Here is a 24,634-nt window from a genome sequence, read left to right on the forward strand (position 1 = left end):
CTGTGCAATCACAGTATTAGATGATGTAGTACACACAACCACGGGCCTATACAGAGAATGGGAATGGTTGCATTATGTACTGGTTAACCCCCTATGGGCATATATAGTACATAATCTACCTCACTATATATATGTAGTTGAGGGTTGTTCAAAAAGTAATGCCTAAATGCTCATAACTCTGAAATAATACACAACATTTATTTGAATCTTTGTCAGTTTGTACTTTAATATGTCTGCTAACTATACATGTAGTTTTGTTTAGGTAGTCCAAGCAATACCATGGAATCCAAGATGAAACAAAGAGCCGTTATTGAATTTCTGGAAAAAGAAGGCTGCAGTGCTACAGAAATCCACAGAAGACTGAAAAAAGTGTATGGTGAGCGTAGAATTGACTATAGCAATGTCAGAAGATGGATGAAGCGTTTTCAATTGGGAGAATCGTCTGTCTGCGACATACCTCGTGGTGGCAGACCATCAACTGCAGTGACAGCAGAGAACCGACACAAAGTCGATGCCATGATTCAGAAAGACCATTGTGTGACCATCAGAGATATCAGTGATGAACTTGAATGTAGCCATGGCACTGTAGAAACACTAATCAATGATTTGGGATATCGTAAAGTGTGTGCTAAATGGGTTCCAAAGCAATTAACCAGGGATCATAAGGCCCAGAGGGTGGAAGTGCATGACCTTTTGACCAACTTTGAAGCCAACCGTGAGATGTTTTTGGAAAATGTCATTACAGGAGATGAGACCTGGGTATTCCTTTATGACCCAGAAACAAAGACCCAATCAAAGCAATGGAAACACCCAACTTCACCTAGGCCAAAAAAGTTTAAATCACAGTGATCCGTAAGCAAAGTCATGGCCACATTCTTCTGGGATTGCCGAGGTGTTATTCTCATCGATTACTTGGAACCAAACCAATCAATCAACAGTGATTGATACATTATTACACTTAAGAAGCTGAAAGAAGCCATCCACAAAAAAATGTCAACAATTCGACTGTCAAATGCCATTTTACACCACAACAATTTCAGACCTCACACTTCGATGGCAACATCTGCGGCCATTGCCAAAATGGGGTGGGCAATAATGCCTCATCCACCATACAGTCTTGATTTAGCCCCTTCTGACTTTCATCTGTTTGGCCCTCTCAAATACTGTCTCCGTGGTCAACATTTTGAAGACATAAAGGTTGTTAAAAACGCCATATGTTCCTGGGTCAAACACCAACCACTGGAATTTTCCAAAGTGGATACACAGCTTGGGTTGAGAGGTGGAGAAAATGTTTAAGGCCAGATGGTGAATTTTTTGAGTAGAGTCATTCTGTTACTAAGACTTCAAAGTATTTTACTGAAAATTTTCAATCTGTATCTATAATAAAATTTGAGTTGTGAGCATTTAGGCATTACTTTTTGAACAACCCTCTTGTGTGTGTATATATATATATATATATATATATATATATATATTGCATGTGCAATAGGGAAATCACTTGGAAAATGGCTGCTGCGCCATTTCCCCAGTGACTTGCGCATGCGCAGTAGACGCTGTCACAGACTAGTGCCTTATGTCTACTGCTGTGCACTCAGTGCACTGCAGGCCGCCCCGTAGAGAGGATGGGGCCCCGGATGGAGACTGCACATGGGCCCCCTCTCTCTCTTAATATGCCCCTGTCTAGGAGCTATGAGATTTTAGATACATCCTGCATATCTTTTAATAGACTCTTCTTACACTTATTTCATCAATGTGTTTCAAACACTTATGTCTTATCTGCAATGTCTTTTTATTACAACATTGGATGTTAATCTTCACTGTCTTTTACAACTAGAGATGACAGATGGTAATTGGACAAAATGGCCTTTTTAAACCACAAATTATGATTAAAGACATAAATTGTTTGTTTTTACTTAAAAGTACTCTGTATCAGATATTGTTTTTCCTCATTGTATATTTTCATATTCAGTTAGGTTACTGTGACTACTGAAACAAAAATGAAAAAGGCAAATGTTGTGACAGTCACTTGAAGATATTTCTAACATAAAAAAAAATTATTAAATTAGAATGAACTTCAATTATGAAAAACTCATTATATAACTAAATTTTGGGTTAAAGGATAAAAACTGTTTTGGGAGGAGTTAACTAAGATGAAATACAATGATCAACCAGAATTAGTCCCATCTCTCATGTCCCCAACCTCAAAAATCCAACGATCCAGCTCTATGATCCTCAATATTAAAGAAATGTTTTAACTAGAAGATGGCTGTTGATGCCTCTCTGTGTATATGTTTTGGGATCGAGGAATCTACAACACTGTTACTTGTTTGAATTAATCTTACGCTAAATATTTATTGAGAATAAGAAGATGACATTTACACTTCAATTAGGGGTTTCTGCACTTGTTCTTCACCGGATGTTTATAACATTGAATAACCATGGAAAAATCATAGTACAACCTTATCAGGCAAACATGAATAATATAGGTGACATCATACTGTAAAAAATATTTGTGACTATATATTTTAAGGTGTACTTGGGATCTCACTTGGTAATATGTTTACAGGAAAGATGCATAGAATGGTTTCATCAATCTTCTTTTGTTAGGATGGCTCCTGTTTTTCTAGTTCTTATGTATGATTTATTTTGCTATGAACATATGTAACCAGGGATCTCATATCTCATGAGTCCTCTCTGTCATGTAAGTGGGAGATTATTTTCTTTCCAATGATAGATATACCAGAAAAAGAATTTCAGCGCTGTGGCACAGGGTGGCTCAAACTGTTTTCAACATTTGGCAATAAAGCAACACACTGCAGCTAGTATGTGGGAGGCTAACTTAGCAGAATGGAAATCTGCATCTGGTAGTGGAAAACAAAGACGGAAGGACAAAGGATCTAACTGGGCAAGGGAGAGGAGTGAGGGAAAGAGTGATCTAACTTTACCGCAGGGGCTGAATATTTTAGGGCATGTCCACCATATATTCAGAATGGTACTGGAATGACCACATTCATGCCAAGAGATGCGGGATGCCATGGGGTAGATTCTAGCAGGCTTGTCAGATGTAAGATACCATCAATAGTATACTTTTCAGGCATTTTCTTAATTCAGAGTAGAAGAGTAGAGATCGAGCAAGAGCCAAATTTGCCTCTGATGAGTTCCCAATAGTTATCCTTAGGGGGTGTGCACAAGTCCTCTCCCACTCATATCAGTCAGCAGAATCCAATGGTATTTTTGAGGATGAGGTTGTAAAGAAAGAAGATTTTTCCATCCTGTAGCAGAGAGAAGAGGCACAGCTTTTCAAATGGAGACAGCAGGGATGGACCTCCCTAACTGGAGAGATTGAACAAATTGTCTAAATTGCATGTATGCAAAGAATTTTGGAATAAAGCCTCTGCACTTGTTGCAAGGATCCTCAAAGGAGAGGAAAGACCATTAGAGCAGGAGGTCACCAATAAAGCATATGCCCGAACTGACCCAAGGAATGGAGTAAGTGGTGGACAGACCTACAGGGAGGACAAGACTAAACCAAAGAGGAGTAATAGAGTATGAAGAAGAAGAGGTAGATAGATGGTCTTTTCAGGTCTCCCAGACAGCAGCTGAAAAATTGAGCCCGAGGAAGTGCTTCAGGAGAACAGTTCTACTAGGTTTCCGGAGATCTAAAATACAGGCTACATAGGGAGGCAGTCTTTATATCAGCCCTAAAGAGGGAGGTGGGGGCAAAGGAAGCAATGATGTAGCTGAAGTGTGCATCCCAGGAGTAGGCCTTTAGGTCTGCAAATTAAAGCCCAGTGCAATTATTTTTTTTTTTGTTGAGAATAGAGAGCCAGACTCAGGGAACAAGAATAACAGAAAGTCAGTGAGGGGATCATGGGAAGGAAGGATCTGTAAAATATATAAAACTAAAAATGACAAGGGAGTACATTTATTTTAATGGCAATAATCCTGCCCAGCCATGAGATAATAAGGGAGCCCCAGGAGAGTGAGGCAAGAAAATTATATTGTGTACACATACTGTATACTTGTTGTTTTCTGCTTATTTTTCTCAGGTATGTGATATATGTTAGATGCTAAGGAATCTGTAATGCCATAAAATAATTGATGCTGATGATACTACCAAACACATACCATTAATACATATTTACAGGGACAGACACGTTTACAGATATACAGGTAGAAAACCAAAAACTAAAATCACCAAAATAAAGGCACTTTACAGGGCATTGGGCTAGAATGGGCTAGATACAACCAACATGTCCTATAAGCAATGTGGCATTGAGTCTACCACAATATATAATTTTGGTGCAGGGATTCAACATTATTGTTCCCCAAGAAAGTCACTTGATTGACTTGGGTGATAATGGCATAATACTCAGTCTCAGACATTGTTCCAGAATAAATGCTCTATTGGGTTTTGTTCTGGTGGCTGAAAAGGCTATAACATATGAATATTCATTGAGTGGCCATGTGGATTTAGGCATTGGCATATTTGTAGGAAATTAATGCTGCAATATAGATTGATGATGATTATTGAATATCATTAGTAATTAGTATTGACCTTTACTTCCAATGATATTACTGAACCAAAACATGCCAAAAATGCATCCTACAACATTATGCATACACCTGAAACCTTCACTTTGGAAACAAGAACTAATTTGAAAGGATGATACATTTGTTCATATCTTTGAACCTCTGAACTAGCAATCATGTATTTTTAGGTGCAATGAAGAGTTTATGCAAAGTTACCTGACTAAAATATCTGCTTTTGTGAGTTAATTTTACATCATATTTGTTGTCCATTAATCTGCAGTTACTCTCCTGTCCTTTAATACACTTTCAAAGACTGCCTGTTCCTAGAGCTTCTGTCCACTGTTACCCTATTGTCATTGATGAATTTCCCTTGGTATTCCATGCTGACATTATACACTGTTACTCATGAAACATTAACAATTTAAGTTTTTTAGACCCTAAAGATCTTCTCAAATGCATCTGAAAAATCACTTTTCATTTGAGTTACTGAGTCTCCTTCTGCACTCAGTCCATCATAATAGTTCAGCATTTGTATCAGTGGCGTAACTACTGCCCCCGCAGCCCCCGCGGTGGCTTGGAGGCGCTGGGTAGCTTGGGGGCGACGGGGGCAGTGGTTATGCCACTGCAACTTTGAGCGCTGGCCTCTGAAGTGATTGGAGGCTAAGGAAGCCTCCGATCACTTCAGAGACCAGCGTTCCCAGTAATGCAGTGCGCGGGTGATGTCATGACGTCACCCGCGACCTGAGGAACCTGCGCGGCCGCGTCTGCTGGATCTATTTAGATCCAGTCAGCGTGGCAGCCGGAGAGACAGCCTGGATGACAGTGCGCGAAGTCAGGTAAGTGACGAGGGGGGAGAGGTTTGGGGAGGCCACAACTACAGGGGGCACAACTTTAATGGGCACAATTACAGGGGGCCCTGCATAATGGGCACAATTACAGGGGGCCCTGCATAATGGGCACTATTACAGGGGGCCCTGCATAATGGGCACTATTACAGGGGGCCCTGCATAATGGGCACTGTTACAGGGGGCCCTGCATAATGGGCACTATTACAGGGGGCCCTGCATAATGGGCACTATTACAGGGGGCCCTGCATAATGGGCACTATTACAGGGGGCCCTGCATAAGGGGCACTATTACAGGGGGAATTGCATAAGGGGCACTATTACAGGGGGCATTGCATATGGGGCACAACTACAGGGGGCATTGCATATGGGGCACTATTACAGGGGGCCCTGCATAATGGGCACTATTACAGGGGGCATTGCATAAGGGGCACTATTACAGGGGGCACTGCATAAGGGGCACTATTACAGGGGGCATTGCATAAGGGGCAATAGTATAGGGGGCACTGTATAAGGGTCACTAACTTGATACACGCAGTTTACAGGTTATAAACTATGTTCCCAATAATCTGGTTCTACACGGACATAAAAACTGTGCAACCTGTCTTGAGCTGAGGTGACAGACTGGCAGGAGCAGAGATGAGGGTTGGTGAAGTAGATCTGTCAGAGTGGGATGTAATGGGCATTACTGTTTGGCATAATGTGTATTTGGCATTACTGTGTGCACAATGTGCTATTAGGGGCATTACTGTGTGGCATAATGTGTAAGGGGCATTACTGTGTGGCATAATGTGTTGTATGTGGCATTACTGTGTGGCATAATGTGTTGTATGTGGCATTACAGTGTGGCATAATGTGAAATAGGGGCATTACAGCGTGGCATACATTTGTTATAAGGGCATTACTGTATGTCATTATGTGTTATACATGGCATTATTGTGTGGCATGTGTAAAGGGCATTGCTGTGTGGCATAATGTGTTGTAAGGGGTAATCCAGTGTGGCACACTGTGTTATAAGTGGCATTACTTAGTGTGTCATAATGTGTAAGGCACGTTACTGTATCATGTAACCACACACCTTAAACGTCGTCTTTGGGTGTGTTTGATCTTTGGGCGGGGAAGGGGGGGGCGCCTGAAACTTTTTTGGCATGGAGGAGCAAAATTTATAGTTATGACACTGATTTGTATAATTCATATGACCATGCTGAGAAGCTATTTGCTGAACACATGAGCCAAACCCTTGTGGAAGTCCTCTTTTCAGTAAGCTTGGTGTCCCTCATGTTCTTTATTTTTGTCTTCTACCTGTGAATTTGCACATACATGTATAGATAAGCATTTACAAATTTTCCATAATAATTTTATTCTGAAATATAGTTGTGTCACTTTTGGTAGTCCACAATGTGTATCAAAATATGTTGTATTACTCTTTATCTGTGTTTTAACCATCTTCATTAATACAAAAACATACATTTGGTAATTAATAAAAAAATCTCATTATTATTGTGTAGTTAGGATGAATGTTACGTACCTGTATTGATAATGCCTGGATTATCTGCCAGCCATGATGGAATAACAAGTCCACTAAATATTGAAAATCCCAAAACAAATAAATTTCTTGATGAGTTTAAATCCACATACTGAAAAAGATGGACATTCATTAATTAATTTATTATTTGATTCCTAACTGTATAGTCCTTAGGTACCAAACTCTTTTCAGAGCAACCTGTGTAATAACTGAGAGTCCAAAACCTCTATTAAATAATAAAGGGAATGTAAATCTTATTGTGCATGCCCCCAAATACTACCGGAATGTAAACTCTTTCCTCATTTGGGACAAAAGTAAATATACAAAGAAGTAATTAAAAATATATATTGTACAAATAAATAATAGAGATGTGCGTTCCGGATTTCTGAAATCTGAACACACTCGAATTTGGGGATTCCAAGTAGGACCGGGTCAAGGTTCTGCTTCACTTTTGTGACCCGGTTCGAACCAAGTCCTGGTTATGATCTGTTTCTGGTTCAGATCTCTTTCCATTTCGGAACTCAGATTTTGAATTAATATATTTTTGCTGTTTTTATCGATTTTTATCGATTTTTGTTGATTTTTAAAACATTTTTATCCAAAACCAAAATACTTGAGGGTGGTTTTGCAAAACCAAAATCAAAACATGAAGATGAATCCAGATCCAAAGCCAAAACAAGGGAATCAGCACACAGCTCTAATAAATAAACAGGCAAATATGTAATTCAATAACAGCTTCACAGGAAAGATAAAATATACTAACAATGAAAACAATAAAAACAAAAAACAGTCCATGCTATTACGGACAACCCTCCTTTGTGACTTGATATCAACTTTGCCAGGAGACCCCGATGTGCAGAAAGTGCCATAATAGTGCTGCTCCTTGATGGGATGTAGTTATGTGACCGGGGACCGCAAGGCCGCCGGTCAAAATCCCGACGGCAGAATACTGGGGAGGAATTCATGACAGGTGTCGAGATACCGACGTCTGTCATAATCCTGACGCCAGAACCCCCGACCCCTGCAATCCCAATCATCACGGAAAAGGTAAGTATTCACTTAACCCGAGGATGGGGGGGTTAGATTTAGGGCTCCCCAGGGGGACTTAGGGTTAGTCACCCCCCTGGGAAGGTTAGGGCTAGACCTCGGGGAAGGGGGGGTTAGGTTTAGGCACTAGGGGGGAAGGTTAGAGTTAGGCACCCCCCCGGGAGGGTTAGGGTTAGGGAGTGGGGAGGGGGGGTTAGGTTTAGGCACTAATGGGGGAAGGTTAGGGTTAGGCACTAGTGGGGGAGATTAGGGTTAGGCACCCCTAAGGAAGAGTTAGGGGGGGGAGAAGTTAGGGTTAGGATTACTTACCTCTGCTCTTGGGATTCCGTCCCGCCGGGCTAGCCTTGTTGGGATTTGAACCGGCGGCCAAACAGCCGCTGGCATAACAATCCCATTCCCTCCTTGATATAGGCTGGTAATTCCTAATGGACAGAGCTACAGGCATCAGGTAAGGTCCTCCCAACAATGCCATTTTAACAATTCCAGTTGGTGTTGGATGATATCTATATAATAAGCAAGAAAGCATGTGTATCTGTCTGTCTGTTTGTCCTTTATGCATGGCCAGAGTTTTGGACCTAGATCCACCAAATTTGGCAGGGTGGTATAGTTTGACTAGGATTAGGTTTTTGCCTAGGTTTAAACTTCGTCAGGGCCACACACTGTCACACAATCCCTAAAAATGGGGACACTCTTAACTTACACAGGTTCTGGGGATGGCTCAAGTGGAAATTATATAATAAGCAAGAAAGCATGTGTATCTGTCTGTCTGTTTGTCCTTTATGCATGGCCAGAGTTTTGGACCTAGATCCACCAAATTTGGCAGGGTGGTATAGTTTGACTAGGATTAGGTTTTTGCCTAGGTTTTAACTTCGTCAGGGCCACACACTGTCACACAATCCCTAAAAATGGGGACACTCTTAACTTACACAGGTTCTGGAGATGGCTCAAGTGGAAATTGGCAGTCTGTGAAAGCTACAAAAGTATTATTTTAACCTCACAGTCTGAGCAAGGGTCAAACTTTATGACTCATGCAGGTTCATATTAAATCCAGAATTACTATTGTCCTTTTTTAAGTGACCATTTATGTTAGTCAGCCCTCTGTGTTTGCATGCAAGGGCGTAACTAGAACTTTGGGGGCCACAAAGCAAGATCTTAAAAGGGGCCCCCATAGGTAAAAAAAACACATGCATTTGCCACCACACAGAGCCCATTCATGTTATGCCACACAGAGCCCTTTCATGTTATGCCACACAGAGCCCATTTAGGTTATGCCACACAGTAGTACCTCTTATACACATTAAGCCACACAGTAGTGCCCCTTATACATTATGCCACACAGTCATGCCCCTTACACATTATACCACAAAGTAATGCCCTTTACAGATTATGCTACATAGTAGTAGTGCTCCATATAACACATTATTCCACACAATAGTACAGTAGTGACTCTTTCGCATTATGCCCTCACCAGCAACTCACCTTCCCATGTCCCTCCTGCAGCCTCTCCCCTCCCCCTGTGTGCCATCAGCAGCAAGCAGGTGTGGATTTGGTGATGGTATGCCAGCTAATTACAGCTGATGCATCAGCAGCAAGCGGCAGACATGGACAGTGTGCCAGTGCAATTTGAATCTGGTGCCGGTCCGCAAGCCAATCAGAGCTCATGGACTGGCAGCCAATCAGGAGCTGCCATGGCTGATTGGCTGTCAGTCCACGAGCTCTTATAGCCTTGCAACTGGTGGCGCTGTCTCTTCATGTCTGCCTGCCACTGCAGCAGCTGTAATCAGCTGAAGATACAGCACCAAATCAACACCACTGACACCACGGCCCCTGTCGGTGGCCCTGACTGGATCAGCCCACCTTGTGTGGGTACCTAGGTGCAGGAGGAGTGGCCACAGAGGCAGTTCGGGCACCATAGCAGCCGCACCCTTTGCACCCACAGTAGTTACACCACTGTTTGCATGCATTTTAGCAAACAGTGGGGTCCATTTCAGAATCAATGGAATGGGGTTTAGGCAGTGGCATCACAAGGGGGGTGCGGTGGGTGCAGGCCGCACCGGGTGTCACCCTCCAAGGGGGTGACACCAAAATCCGACTCATCCCCACCCCCCGCTCAGCAGGTCCTGCACTGCAGGGAGACTCCAGGCTGGAGAGGCGCTCTCCCTGCAGCAGCTGCCTGCTGAGACAGTTTTTGCTTCTGCCGGCTGCCGCTGCACCTGTCACAGTGAGACAGCCAGCGGCAGCTATACAGTAAGTGCGGCTGAGCTCCTCATGCAGTCCCCTCCATGTGGGGCGAGGGTGCGAGTCGAGTGCTAGAGGCAGGGGGCTGATTACTGATCAGCCTGGCTGAAGCCGCTGGGGTGGATGGATGGCAGCTGAGCTTCTGCTCCTCGCTGCTGTCTGACACTGTTGATTACACTTGAATACTGACAAGTAGTATGTACACGGTCCCTGCTTCTTCCCAGCGTGACCCTCTGACCTCTCAGTCAGCGAGGATGAGAAGGAACTGGGAGACAGCAGCAGCCAGCACAGCGTATACAGTAGGTGTAATGGGATGTAAATAATTCAATGAGGGAGGAGGGGGGGCATTACCTGTCAGTGTGTTTGTTATGTTAGACCTGTGCCTGCAGGGGCTGTGATGTCCCTGTCCTTTATTTCCTACTCCATACCCCTAACCATAACCCCTAACCTTCCCTCCCCAATGCCTAAACCTAACCTCCCCCTCCCCGCACCCTAAACCTCCCCCCTAGTGCCTATCCCAAACCCCCCCAGTGCCTAACCCTCCCCCTCTCCATACCCCTAACCATAACCCCTAACCCTCCCTCCCCAGTGCCTAAACCTAACCTCCTCCTCCCTGCACCCTAACCCTCCCCTCCCAGTGCCTAACCCTCCCCTCCTTGTGCCTAACCCTAACCTCCCCCTCCCCGCACCCCCTAACACTCTCTCCTAGCGCCTAACCCTCTCACCTCTAGTGCATAACCCTAACCCTCCCCTCCTAGTGTCTAACCCTAACCTCACCCTCCCCACACCTTAATACTCTCCCCTAGTGCCTATCCCTAATCCTCTCCCCTAGTGCCTAACCCTAACCCTCTCGTCTAGTGCCTAACCCTTTCACCTCTAGTGCATAGCCCTATCCCTCCCCACCTAGTGCCTAACCCTCCCCCCTGGTGCCTAAACCTAACCTCCCCTCCCTAAACCTAATGCCAGGTACACACTAGAAGATATGTACATATCGGGCATATCGGCCAGTGTGTACCCGCTATGTCACTGACGAGGGTTGCTCCCACGTTTTGTCAGCGACATTGCCCATCAGACCTAGGGGGATGATATACTTATTCAATGGGGGAGGGTGTATTTGTTTTTAACTTGGGGAGGTAATACTGTCTATGCTGGGGATGGTGATTAATGTATGTGCGTGGGTATAATTATTGTGTTTCTGTGTGTATAAGGGGTGTATTCATATTATGTGTTATATGTGGGTCAATGATGGTCTCTGCATTATCTGGCATTCACTGTGACTCTCTACATTATCTGGCGGTTACTACGACGCTCTCTGTATTATCTGGCGGTCACTGCAATCTACGGGGCACCACTATTGGGGGTATTGTGTAAGTGTGATTGCTGGACTGGTATTTGGGGAGAGTTCGTGGAGCTGCATATCAATTTTTTTTTTTTGGAGGGGGGGTGTCACCATGAGTTATAGCACCGGGTGACACCAGCCCTAGTGACGCCTCTGGGTTTAGGCAAGGGCAATGTAAACATATAAAGGCTGCAAGTGTACTTCAGGGTCCAGTCATCAACCTGGCAACGTCGGTTATCCCAGCTACAGAGCCGGAACTAGACTTTTTGGTGCCCTGTGCCAGAAAGAGCATTGGTGCCCCCCTCATTTTTCAAAGGGACATAATGCACCCAAAAAAGGTCCATGGCTTCATGGGGAAGGGCCAGGGAAGAGATAGGATGAGGCCAGAAGATGCTGGGGATGAAATAAGAGGAAGCTACAAGCAAGAATGATAATAAACAGAAAATTGACAGGCCCAAACAGCGCCCCCTGACCTGTGGAGCCCTGTGCGATGGCACCGGCCGTACTACCCTAGCTACGGCCCTGCCCAGCTAGTGTTAAATAGGGTAATGTTATGATCTCAAAATATAACACTTGACTAACTAATGTTGCTGCCTAAAAAAAAATTATTTAAACAAAAAAAAGAAGATTAATGTAGATGCAAACACTAGAAGAGACTTTAGAAATGAAATGTAATTATAGAAATTAAGTAATATAATATATAATGAAACATGTGTAGGAGTGGCTGGTTCCTTTTTATAAATATATAAAATAAAAGCATTTATGTACATTAGTAAATATTGGTATACACAATAGATCATAAAAAAAGGTGTCTACAGTCTGACAGGGTGTAATAAAATAGTATATACAACAGGAATTTAACTTTCCAATAATGATTAATAATGTCCTTGTGTAAAGCACAGTTTTCCAAAAGCCTGTATAATAATTCTTGCCAAAGTAAGTGCCACCACAGAGGTCAATTTACTGTAAAAACTCACTTTAGGAAATAAAATATGCACATACTGTATCTACTGAGCTTTTAAGATATAAATTACTCTACTAAAGATTTGCTTGTATTTAACATGTGTCATTAAATGAGCATGGAACCATTATATAATTCTAATACACAGTGTATTCACGGAGATTTAGGGGGTATTCAATTGGAGCGAAAAGTCCATGCTGGACTTTACGCTCCACATCGAAGGTTTTGATGAGTATAAAGTATCAGGCGTGTGCTCGTTTTATCCCCGTATTCAATTAGGAATCAGCAAAAACGGGACGCGGCAGAGAGGTAAGTATCGAAAAAATTCTGGAATTTTCGGGAAATGTTCCTGGGACCCCCCTAAAGATATTCAGACATGGGGGATCATTATGGGTCCCCCCTTTTTGCCTGCTGAAGGGAGTCAGGGTTTTTAAATAGCAGTGACAAAAAAAAAACTAGTTGCATCAAATTTGGGGTACATGAAAATGGGTGCAAGCATATTTTTAAGTCCCTAAAGTGCATTTTTATAATTCCTGAAAAATGCACCTTCCGCTACTACCCGCATTCTTCAAAACACCTGCCACATACACCCCCCCTGAATCAATTTTGGTACTTTAAAACTTTGTTCCCTTATTTATTTTTTTAAACCCCAAAATTAAACTTCCTTTTTTGGGGTGTCCTGAACACTTTTTTAAATTTTTTTTTACACAGAATACTTTTAGGGGAATCTCCCAGGGGTGCAGGTTATTTTTTTTTAAGCCTTCACCCCTAAAATCCAATTCTGCACCTTTTTTTGCCATGTAAAATATGGTGAAAAGTTAACCCCGATCGGCGAAAAGTCTTTGAAATTGAATACAGTGATAATTAAAGCAGGTGAAAATGGCGTCATCGGCGATTATCGTCGATAACAGCTTTTTGCAGCTAAATTGAATACCCCCCTAAATCTCAATGTAGTTACAGCTCCACTAAACCGTGGAGCATTCACTGAGCAGTAGTATACCAGTGGACCAGAGGACAAATGAATGACATCTTCTTTTGATCCTCTGTGCTCGTGTGTTTTTTATTAGCCGCATTTTACTTGGAAGAATGTGGATAGGAATTTCCCTTCAAAGTAACTTTGTGGGGCAGCGTCACAAAGAATACTAATCCATTATAGTAATTTTGTTAAGAGTTTGGTAGTCGACAAAAAGGCACACTGATTCATTCTTTCTTTTTGAGGTTAGCGTTAATCTTAGAAATTAGATTTACTAATTCAAAATATACGTTAGATTTTATATTAAAGGTTCATAAATTTAAAATAGCACGGCCGGCTCCAGGCACACTCCTTGCGTGCGGCCGCACAGTGGCGCCGGGTTTTGGTGGCAGAAGACGCCCGCCGAGACACCTAGCACCGGCCCTGGAAAATAGACTGCAAAACCGGAAAGAGAGGAACACAGTATTACCTCTCTCCTTCATAGAACAAAAAGAAATAAAGGGGACTGATTTGCACTACATTAATGAGAAGCATGAGAGACTTCAACTGACCAATTATAGTAATATATAAACACATTTATTTATTAAACAGATGTATTTTAAAAGTATATGAATTTTAAGGCAAACATAACAACAGTCACATATCAAAACAGTATATATTCACTATTAACTACTAAAATTATATTTAAATAACGAAGTATCTGCTGAAGAACACCCTACACCACTATTTAAACCTGTGGTTTTGCAGGTTAGTATTGGCAGTATTATGAAAAAATAGATTTCAGCAATATACCAGAGCCATAACTAGTTATTTTGGTGCCATGTGCCAGACGGAGCATTGATGCCCCCCCATATTTTAAACAGGGATAGTGGACGGAGAAGGGGGAAGGGACATGGCCACACAAAAGTACCAATTCGCATTACACTGCACAGTAGTGTCTGTTTTCACATTACATCATATAGTAGTACTCCAAATCCCTTATACATATTACTCTACATAGCAGTACCCCTTAAACATGTTGCATTACTCAGTAGAGCCCCTTATGTACATTATGCCACATAGTAGGAACCCATATACACATTATGCCACATAGAGCCCCTTTATACAGATTGCGCTATACAGTAGTGCCCCTTATACACATTGTACCACACAGTAGTGCCCCTTATGCACAATATACCACACTGTAGTACCGTTAATTCACATTGCTCTACACTGTAGTACCCCCTAAACACATTATGCCACATAGTCAGGGCCATAACTAGGGTGGTGCGACCTGTGGCATGGCACAGGGCACTGTAGGGCAGGGGGCGCTGTTTGGGCCTGTCAATTTTCCTGTTTATTATCATTCTCACTTGTCATTGTCACTTGTAGCTTCCTCTTCTTTTATCCCCAGCATCTCCTGGCCTCCCCTATCTCTTCCCTGGCCCTTCCCCATGAGGCCATGGCCCTTTTCGGGTGCACTATCTTACGTCCCTATTTGAAAAATGAAGGAGACTGGGCATCAATGCTCTTTCTGGCACAGGGCACCAAAAAGTCTGGTTACAGCTCTGCACATAAGTAGTGTTCCTTACACATTTTGCCACACCATTATTATATATAGCTACAGGTGCCCGGCATTTATAAAATATGGTGGGCAGTCGGTTCTGTCTTCAGGGTTGTTACACTCTGTGTGGCTGTGTGTGGCCTTTGTTACGGCCCTGAATTACACATCAATATGAAAAAACAGCACCTGAACATATGTAGGGGCAAAGTAGTCCCAGAAAGGTCTCCAGTGCATGGCAGAAATAGATCTTTAAAAATCATTATAATATGAAACAGTGGGGCAAATGTACTAACACTGCAGATACTCGTAAGACCACTTGACAGCACAGGCGCAGACATTCGAATGAGAGGGGAAAAAGTTAACTTTACTGACAAGTAATCATTCATGCTTCCCTCAGACTCTTCACCTGAGGTAAAGCAGGTATCGGTATTGGCACTGAAGAAAAGAAGCAACGGTAATGCATTTATGTGTCTACTGTATGCTGGTAATGAAGAGCATGCTTGCTTCCATAGTTGGTGGCATGCAGTGTACCTTCAAGTGCTACCCTGTGAACAACAGTGTACATGTTCGCCCAAGACCTAGACAACCTCGAGTGACTACAAAACAGGAGGCCAAATTTATTAGAGTGTGTTCCATCAGATCCGAGCTGCTCTGATGGAAACGAGCAAGAAAAGTGTGTCAATCGTTAACATCAAATGCCGTTGTTTAGCCAGTGGTTTGAAGGGATATGTTGCACCCCGAAAACCATTGTTTAGACCCATAAATAAAAAAGAGGCGATTGTGGGAAAACAGCACAGGAGCTGGACCACTAGTCAGTGGAAGAAGGTTCTTTTCACAGACAAATTGAAGTTTAAGGTGTTTGGGTCCAATAGGTGCAAGTTTGTTTGTTGTGCAACAGGCGAGCCCACAGTCAAACATGGAGGAGGTTCCATTATGGTCTGGGGATGATTCGGATGTGGCACGGTTGGTGACTTTGTAAAAAAAGAAAGAAATCATTCACTCTGAATGCTACCCCAACATCCTGGTGCACCATGCCATCTCATCAGGCACCTACCTTTTTGGTTGTGGTTTCACACTACAGCAAGATAACAACCAAAAACAAACCTCTAGGGGTATAATTACTAATAGCAACCAATCAGATTCTACTTAACATTTAACTAGCACCTTCGAGAAGATAATAGCTAGAATCTGATTGGTCCCTTTGGGCAACATCTCCATTTCTAAGAGTTCTCACTTTAGTAAATTTACCCCCCAGGGGTAAAATTACTAAGGTGAGAGTTTTATAAGTGGAGATGTTGCCCATGGCAACCAATCAGATTCTACTTATTATTTAACAAGCACTTTCTAGAGGATAATAGCTAGAATCTGATTGGTTGCTATAGGCAACATCTCAATTTCTAAAAACTCTCACCTTAGTACATTTAACCCTTAGGGGTATATTTACTAAAGTAAGAGTTTTTAGAAGTGGAGATGTTGTACATAGTAACCAATCAGATTCTACTTAACATTTAACTAGCACCTTTTAGAATATAACAGCAAAAATCTGATTGGTTGCTATGGGCAACATCTCCACTTCTAAATACTCTCACTTTAGTAAATTTACCCCTTAGTCTTTGTTCAGTGAAAACAACAACAACAGGTGCTGAAGAACATGGTTTGGCCACTCCAGAGTCCTGACTGCATTCCATTTGAACCCCTTTGGGATCATCTGGACAGGTTCGTTTGAGATGTGCAAGTAATGAGCCAAAATCACCTTTAGGATTTGCTACAAAACAAGTGGGCTGCAACCAGAGCTGAAACTTTAGACAAGTTGACCGACAGAATGACCCAGATTTGCACTGCTGTGATCGCCGCTAAGAATGGATACTTTGATGAGAGAAAAACGTAAGGAAATCAAAAGTATACAACATATTTATTTGCCAAAATAAATTTATATTCATCACAAACTAGCTTCTTTTGTTCATTACTTACCAAAAAATCAACGATTTTGGTGGTGTATTGAAATTAATGAGCTGTAGTGTATATGCTGTGCAGAGAAGGGACATGCGCAGAGCAGGACAGTGTTTTTGGATAACTAAAATGACTGCCTGCAGGGACTTCGCATGGACAGGGTGCTTATGCAACCGCTGTCCCTCCAAGCATTTTTCCTGTATAGCACGGAAAGTAAGGTAAAATTAGCAATAATCACGACAATATTGGCTGAAAATATTCTAACCAATATTGCGTTTATTGCTACATAGACCCTATATTGAAAAATTATATGTACAGGGATTTTCTCTGCATTTACCATTTTACCCCTTTTCTCCACTTTTCCCCAATGCCTGCTGTTGTGGTGTGTATGATGCAGAGAAAGTGGGTAGAGGGACCTCTTTTCCCCTTCAATGACTTACCTCCATTGAGCATGTTATAAAGCACTCAGAGTCCATCCGATCAATAAAATAAGTCCATTTACGGTAGTTCAGCATCCAATTCAATACTCAGAATGACCCTCCCTCTATACAGAAAATACTGGTTGGCCACCCACAGAAATATGTGAGTATTGTAGGCCCCTGTAATGCTGTCAAACCAACTCTGCTATTCCTCAGGCAATCATAAAACAGCATCTCTAGCCAAACACATACACAGGCTTGACATGTTTTGTTTTGTGTAAGAACTTTCTCAAATGATGACCTGTTTCTGTGTAATCCACTTCCTTTTTTAACTTCATCATGGTGGAATAATTCATGCAATTAGAATTCGCTTGGGCGAACTGGTGTCCCACGTCATCAGTCTACCTCTAGTTAGTTTCTGGAAGGAGTTACAAAACAATTATGATGCAACATGCAAGCATGTGGCAACATAAATATATTTACATAAATAAAAATATATATTTTTACCGAATTGGTCATTCCTTTTCATAGATAACATAATAGGCATTGTCATACTAACTTTTATTATATATCTCACTTTGCATATAACAAGATGATTATTAAATAATACAATTCTAAATCATAATTAAAAAATCATAAAAAAAGGGAAAGAAAGGGAACATTCTTTCATGGGCCAATGTAATTTATATATTTATATATTCACCTATTGAGCTCCTTACAATATCTATTTTACTTTTATAACATGGACCAATATTTATATACACAGATTAATTTAAATACCATCCAGTAATAACTCTCAGTATACAGTCAGGTGCATAAATATTGGGACATTGACAGAATTTTCATATTTTGGCCTCTATTCACCACCACAATGGCTTTGAAATGAAACAAACAAGATGTGCTTTAACTGCAGACTTTCAGATTTAATTTGAAGGTAATTACATCCAAATCAGGAGAACGGTGTAGGAATTACAATGGTTTCTATATGTGCCTCCCACTTTTTAAGGGGCCAAAAGTAATGGGACAAACTAAACAATCCTAAATCTAACTTTCACCTTTTAATACTTTGTTGCAAATCCTTTGCAAGCAATTACAGTCTGAAGTCTGGAATGCATAGCCATCACCAGACACTGGGTTTCATCCCTGGTGATGCTCTGCCAGGCCTCTACTGCAAATGTCTTCAGTTCCTGCTTGTTCTTGGGGCATTTTCCCTTCAGTTTTGTCTTCATCAAGTGAAATGCATGCTCAATCGGATTCAGGTCAGGGGATTGACTTGGCCATTGCATAACATTCCACTTTTTAGCCTTAAAAAACTCTTTGGTTGCTTTTGCAGTATGCTTCGGGTCATTGTCCATCTGCACTGTGAAGCGCTGTCCAATGAGTTCTGAAGCATTTGACTGAATATGAGCATATAATATTGCCCGAAATACTTCAGAATTCATTCTGCTGCTTTTGTCAGCAGTTACATCATCAATAAATACAAGGGAACCAGTTCCATTGGCAGTCATACATTACCACGCCATGACACTACCACCACCATGCTTCACTGATGAGGTGGTATGTGTTGGATCATGAGCAGTTCCCTTCCTTCTTCATACTCTTCTCTTCCCATCACTCTGGTACAAGTTGATTTTTGTCTCATCTGTCCATAGGATGTTGTTCCAGAACTGTAATGGCTTTTTTAGATGTCTGGCAAACTCTAATCTGGTCTTCCTGTTTTTGAGGCTCACCAATGGTTTACATCTTGTGGTGAACCCTCTATATTCACTCTTGTGAAGTCTTCTCTTGATTGTTGACTTTGACACATATACACCTACCTCCTGGAGAGTGTTCTTGATTTGGCCAACTGTTGTGAAGGGATTTTTCTTCACCAGGGAAATAATTATTCTGTCATCCACCACAGTTGTTTTCCATGGTCTTCCGGGTCTTTTGGTGTTGCTGAGCTCTCCGGTGCGTTCTTTATTTTTAAGAATGTTCCAAACAGTTGATTTGGCCACACCTAATGTTTTTGCTATCTTTCTGATGGGTGCTTTGGATCTCATATTGGGAGTCGACAGCAACTGATTCCAAATGCTAATGTCACACCTAGAATCAACTCCAGACCTTTTACCTGCTTAATTGATAATGAAATAACGAGGGAATAGCCCACACCTGTCCATGAAATAGCTTTTGAGTTGATAGTCCCATTACTTTTGGCCCCTTAAAAAGTGGGAGGCACATATAGAAACCATTGTAATTTCTACACCGTTCACCTGATTTGGATGTAATTACCCTCAAATTAAATCTGAAAGTCTGCAGTTAAAGCACATCTTGTTTGTTTCATTTCAAAGCCATTGTGGTGGTGAATAGAGGCCAAAATATGAAAATTCTGTCAATGTCCCAATATTTATGCACCTGACTGTATATAGATTTTCTCCAATCTAATACTCCCAAGTTAAAAATGAATCTTTCCTATTAGTGGAGCGAGTAATTACATCATTTTGACAATAATTCTTTCCCTTATATGGTAGTAAACTTTGTGTGTTAGATGAGAATGTTTGTAAATTATGTTTAGGGGTTCATTTGAAGGCAATAGGCCTGATTCAGAGTTGTACACTATGCTAATATTCACGCAGTTGAGTGATTTGTTGATATCGCATTGCGCAAAATGCCATGACAATTCAAATGGCACACGTGCGTACTAAGGTTTGAAACAACATTCATACTGTCTCTATAATCGCAAAGCACTGAGCAGAGCACTGTGATCCATGGGCATTCCTGAGTGGAGTCGTGAAAGAGCCCAGTCCGTGGGCATGTTATGGAAGTTCCAGGGGTGTGTCTGCACTTGTGATGGCATTACAAATTGCAGAATCACAGTCTCAGAGGCCAGTTTCAGAGAAACAGTTGACCCGGAATCTGCGCACCCCAGGACTTATTCTAGGAGTCAATTTGCTTCTGATGTTATTTCAATGGTGGTATGTTCTCAACCCCCAGAGGAACTGCACACAATGCTTATAGAGGAAGTGGGCATAGCAACATTTGTACAGTCTGTTGCACACAATTTCAGGTGGGGAATCTGTTAGCAGGCATTAGTGTATAGCGTAAATGTGTATAGAAAGACTTGATTCCAAGCAATATGCAGAAACATGAACTCTCAATATGGCAGTTAGTCAACTAAAATATAGTGTCTAAGTATGTAATTCAGTGAAAGCGAAATAGGGGTTACAGATGTGTCCGCATATACCTATTCTCTTTGTGTCATATGGTGCACGACACATGCACGCTTCACCATGGGTAGCGATTCCCAGACTTTCATACCTTTTCATAAATTTTTCCTCTTATTTGCATTATAGCCACTAAAAGGTAGGCATAAAATACCATGTAAAATTCTAAAACTTTGTACAATTCTTGGGAAGTCAATCTGACATTGGGAATTGATCCATTTTCTTGAGTCTCCTCGCAAAACAAATTAATGTAGGTGAGGCTATTCCTTTTTTTAACCTTTTTGTCTATAAGAAAATTATCTTTGTATGTCTTTCTTATTAAATGTTTTGTATATACTTTAAGCATTCTGAGTATCTTTCTTAAATGTAACTTCATTTAATAAGATTGGTCTCTGTAAATCTTATCAAAATCATTTTGCCTGTGGATTTGGCAGAACCATGCTACATATTTGTATTACAGATTATTATTTGGGTAATAATAACTGGGAATTAACTGGAGTCAAAAGGAGAGCTTAAGGCTTATTATTTGGAGTGACTAGCTCCTGAAAAATTCTTAAGTGGTGACAGACAAATTGATAGTGAGTGGAAGAGTTAATGCAGAGTATAATCATTGCTGTAAAGAGAACAGTTGGTTATTTTTTTATTAAGTCTGTGTCAGACCTACATCACAAAATCTTAAATAAGTGCTGAACTTGACAAAGTTATGGACAGTGCTTAGAGATTGGAGTATTATGGAACTGGGTCTATGACACTGTATATCAGTACAGGTTGAGTCTCCCATATCCAAAATGCTTGGGACCAGGGGTATTTTGGATAATGGAATATTCCGTATTTTGGAACATTTGCATACCATAATGAGATATCTTGGGAATGGGACCTAAATCTAAACACAGAATGCATTTATGTATTATATACACCTTATACACACAGCCTGCAGGTCATTTTATATAATATTTCAATAATTTTCTGGCTCAAACAAAGTTTGTGTACATACATGAAATTCATTTATGTTTTATAGACACCTTATACACAAAGCCTGAAGATGTTTTTATACTTTATTTTTAATAATTTTGTACCTTAAACAAAGTTTGTGTACATTCTGTATTTCGGAATATTCCGTATTTTGGAATATTTGGATATGGGAGACTTAACCTGTATATTGATTAAATGGATAAACAATGTGATGCACAGCTACCATCATGGGTAAAATTAATAAAATAACATCAAAAGGATGAAAAAAACATCAAAACTAACTCACTTTAAACTACATTAGTTTATTATTATCAAAGAACAAATAAAAAGTAATAGATACAACTTTTTCAAACATTCTGTATATAATATATTTTAATTATAACAGTGATACAATATGTATTAGTACTTATTTATTCTTTGTTAATATTAAACTGCTGTTTTAAACCTGTTCTATTTTACAGCTGATACAAAAATGTAACACTGCATAGAATATTTAAAAAAACAGTCTATATTGCATAAGGCATTTGCCTTTTTACAGCAATATATTAGTTCAAATTAATATACAGTATATAACAAAGTATAAATTTCACATTACCTGGAGATTTGAAATACCCACTGCTGCAATCATGCCAAACATCACCATGAACATCCCTCCAATGACAGGCTCTGGAATTGTAATGAAAATAGCTCCAAATTTTCCAAATAGTCCTAGAATGACTAAAAGGACACCCGCAATCTGCATGACTAAGAGACTTCCAACCTAGAAGAGAGGACCCTTTTTTTTATGTGTATTTCATTTGCGATTTATTCTTACACCTACTGGCTTTACGTTTGTAGCCAGCACTGCTATATACAGTATGAACATAATTGCTTAACTTGTGCTTTGACAAAAGTAACTCTTAGATGTATGATTTTTATTACATGTGTCTTCAAAAAAGGTAGATAATTATTTGGAACACTGACTAATAATAAAATAATATTAATTCAAGAAAATTAGTAATGTTTGAAAAATTGCAAAATGATTTACAAAGGGTGCTTCATTCTAAAAGTCTGCTTATATTAGGATTTCCTTACCTCCATCATGACCCTTCTACTAAGTATAAAGTGATCCTTCTACCAAGTAGAAAAATATCTGCTCTCAAGCATACTGCTTAATTTACTTTTGATGTTACAGTATCTTTGCTGAGTTCAGACTGCATTATTACTCAATAATGAGTTGAACATGTAAATGCCCCAAGGCATCTAGATAAGCTTTAAGATATGCAGCTGCATAACTCACATACAAATGATCATCATTAACTTGATGATGATGAATTATGTTTTATGTATGTTTAAAACGGAAAAAAATAAAAATAAATATATATATATATATATATATATTTTGAAGCTTGTCCATTCCCTCTATAAGTGATCTATTGAAAAGTTAACAAAATATGTACAAAATACAATCAATGGAATCTATATTAGGAACACAGTACCTTTCTATTTGTGTTTGCCTCCAGAACAACATGAATATTTTATGCCATGGACTCCACAAGGAGATGGAAACATTCCTAAGAGATGGTGATCCATGTTGACAAGAAAGCATCACACTGATGCTGAATGGTAGATGTATTGACTATACATTCATGCGGCCAATCTCTCCAATTCCTCAGACCAAATGTGTTCTATTGGATTGAAATCTGGTGACATTGAGGCCAACGTGGTCTTCTGTTGCTGTAGCCTATAAACTTAAGATTGATGTGCTATGCATTCAGATTTGATCTTCTGCCTAACATTATTGTAACTTATGATTATTTGAGTTACTTGAACCATTTTATCCATTCACCTCTAACCTCTGTTAACCAGGCATTTTCATCCACAGAACTACTGTTCACATGATATTTTTTGTTTTACAAGCATTCTCTGTAAACTGTAGAGCAGAGGTAGGCAATTATTTCAGCTGGGGAGCCACTTAGCAGGTTTGAAGAACTGTGGTGGGCCACACGTGGTGGACTGTACCTGATTGTCTGGAGAGTCACATTCCTCCTCCCTCCCAACTCCAGTAATTGTGTCCTTATGAAACCCCAAATTCCTTCCTCTGTACAAGTTACTTGTCACCTTCAATCTTTGTTACCCCTAGATTTGTTTATCAGTAGCCTGCAGAGCTCATGACATTTTTACCTGTCTAAATTTACCCTGGAAGACTTTTTTCATGCAAGTATTTTTCTATGTTGCAGGCACATATTATATAGATGCTCTAGAGACTTTTGTGCATGAAAATCCAAGGAGTTTAGCAGATTCTGAGATACTTAAACCACCCTGTCTGCAATAATTCCACGAGCAAAGACAATTAAATCAAATTTCTCCCCATTCTCATTTTTTGTCTAAACAACAACTGAGCCTCTTGATCATCTCTCCATGCATTTAAAAATTGAGTTTCTGACACAGGATAGGCTGACTAGACATTTGCATTAATGTGCAGGTGCAACTAATAAATTGACCACTGGGTGTATAAGGATATAGCCCATGTTACCAGTACATATTTTCTATTCTGTTTTCAAAGCTACTGTAAATGATATATTGTATAATGTTTATGTTTTCATAAAACTTTCTTTAAATATGTTAATCCCTAAGAGAAATTGTATTTACTGGTATGTATATCTATTAATGTATTTGACACACAAAGTACAATATTAAAATGTGCAAAGGTATCTAGCAATTAATGGGATTGAATAAATTTGTTTCTTCTACTGCTTATACAGCATGGTCTGAAATCTAATATGTGATAATGGGCTTGATTCAGAGTTGTACGCTTTACTGATGTTTTCTAGCAATGTGCGGTTCGGATCTCCAGAATTCCGAATCCACCCAAATTTCATGAATCCAGGTAAATCTGAGTCGCGGTTCTAATCTCCTGAGGAGATCCGGGTAAATCCGGGTAACAGTTCTGATCTTTTTGCAGTACGGAATTCAGATTTTAAATATGAATTTTGGGTTTTGGATTGCATAAATTACATGATTTTAGTTGTTTTTAAAACTTTTTATCTATTTTTTATTTAAAAAATTCAGATATAAAACCAAAACACTTGAGGGTGGTTTGCAAA

General features: G+C 40.3%; 1 protein-coding gene across 1 annotated transcript in view; it reads right to left on the reverse strand.

Moving 5' to 3' along the window:
• Positions 1 to 24,634, reverse strand: part of LOC148538365 (solute carrier family 23 member 2-like) — a 240,093-nt gene that overhangs the window by 51,895 nt on the left and 163,564 nt on the right. Inside the window, exons 9-10 of the mRNA XM_088455399.1 lie at positions 22,144 to 22,308; positions 6,907 to 7,015 (exon numbers count right to left, since the gene is read on the reverse strand). Of these exons, the coding sequence (XP_088311525.1) occupies positions 6,907 to 7,015; positions 22,144 to 22,308 (274 nt within the window). The remainder of the gene's footprint in view (positions 1 to 6,906; positions 7,016 to 22,143; positions 22,309 to 24,634) is intronic.

The sequence above is a fragment of the Taudactylus pleione genome, unplaced genomic scaffold (genome assembly GCF_031769625.1).
Source record: "Taudactylus pleione unplaced genomic scaffold, aTauple2 ptg000040l, whole genome shotgun sequence".
In the NCBI taxonomy this organism is placed as follows: Eukaryota; Metazoa; Chordata; class Amphibia; order Anura; family Myobatrachidae; genus Taudactylus; species Taudactylus pleione.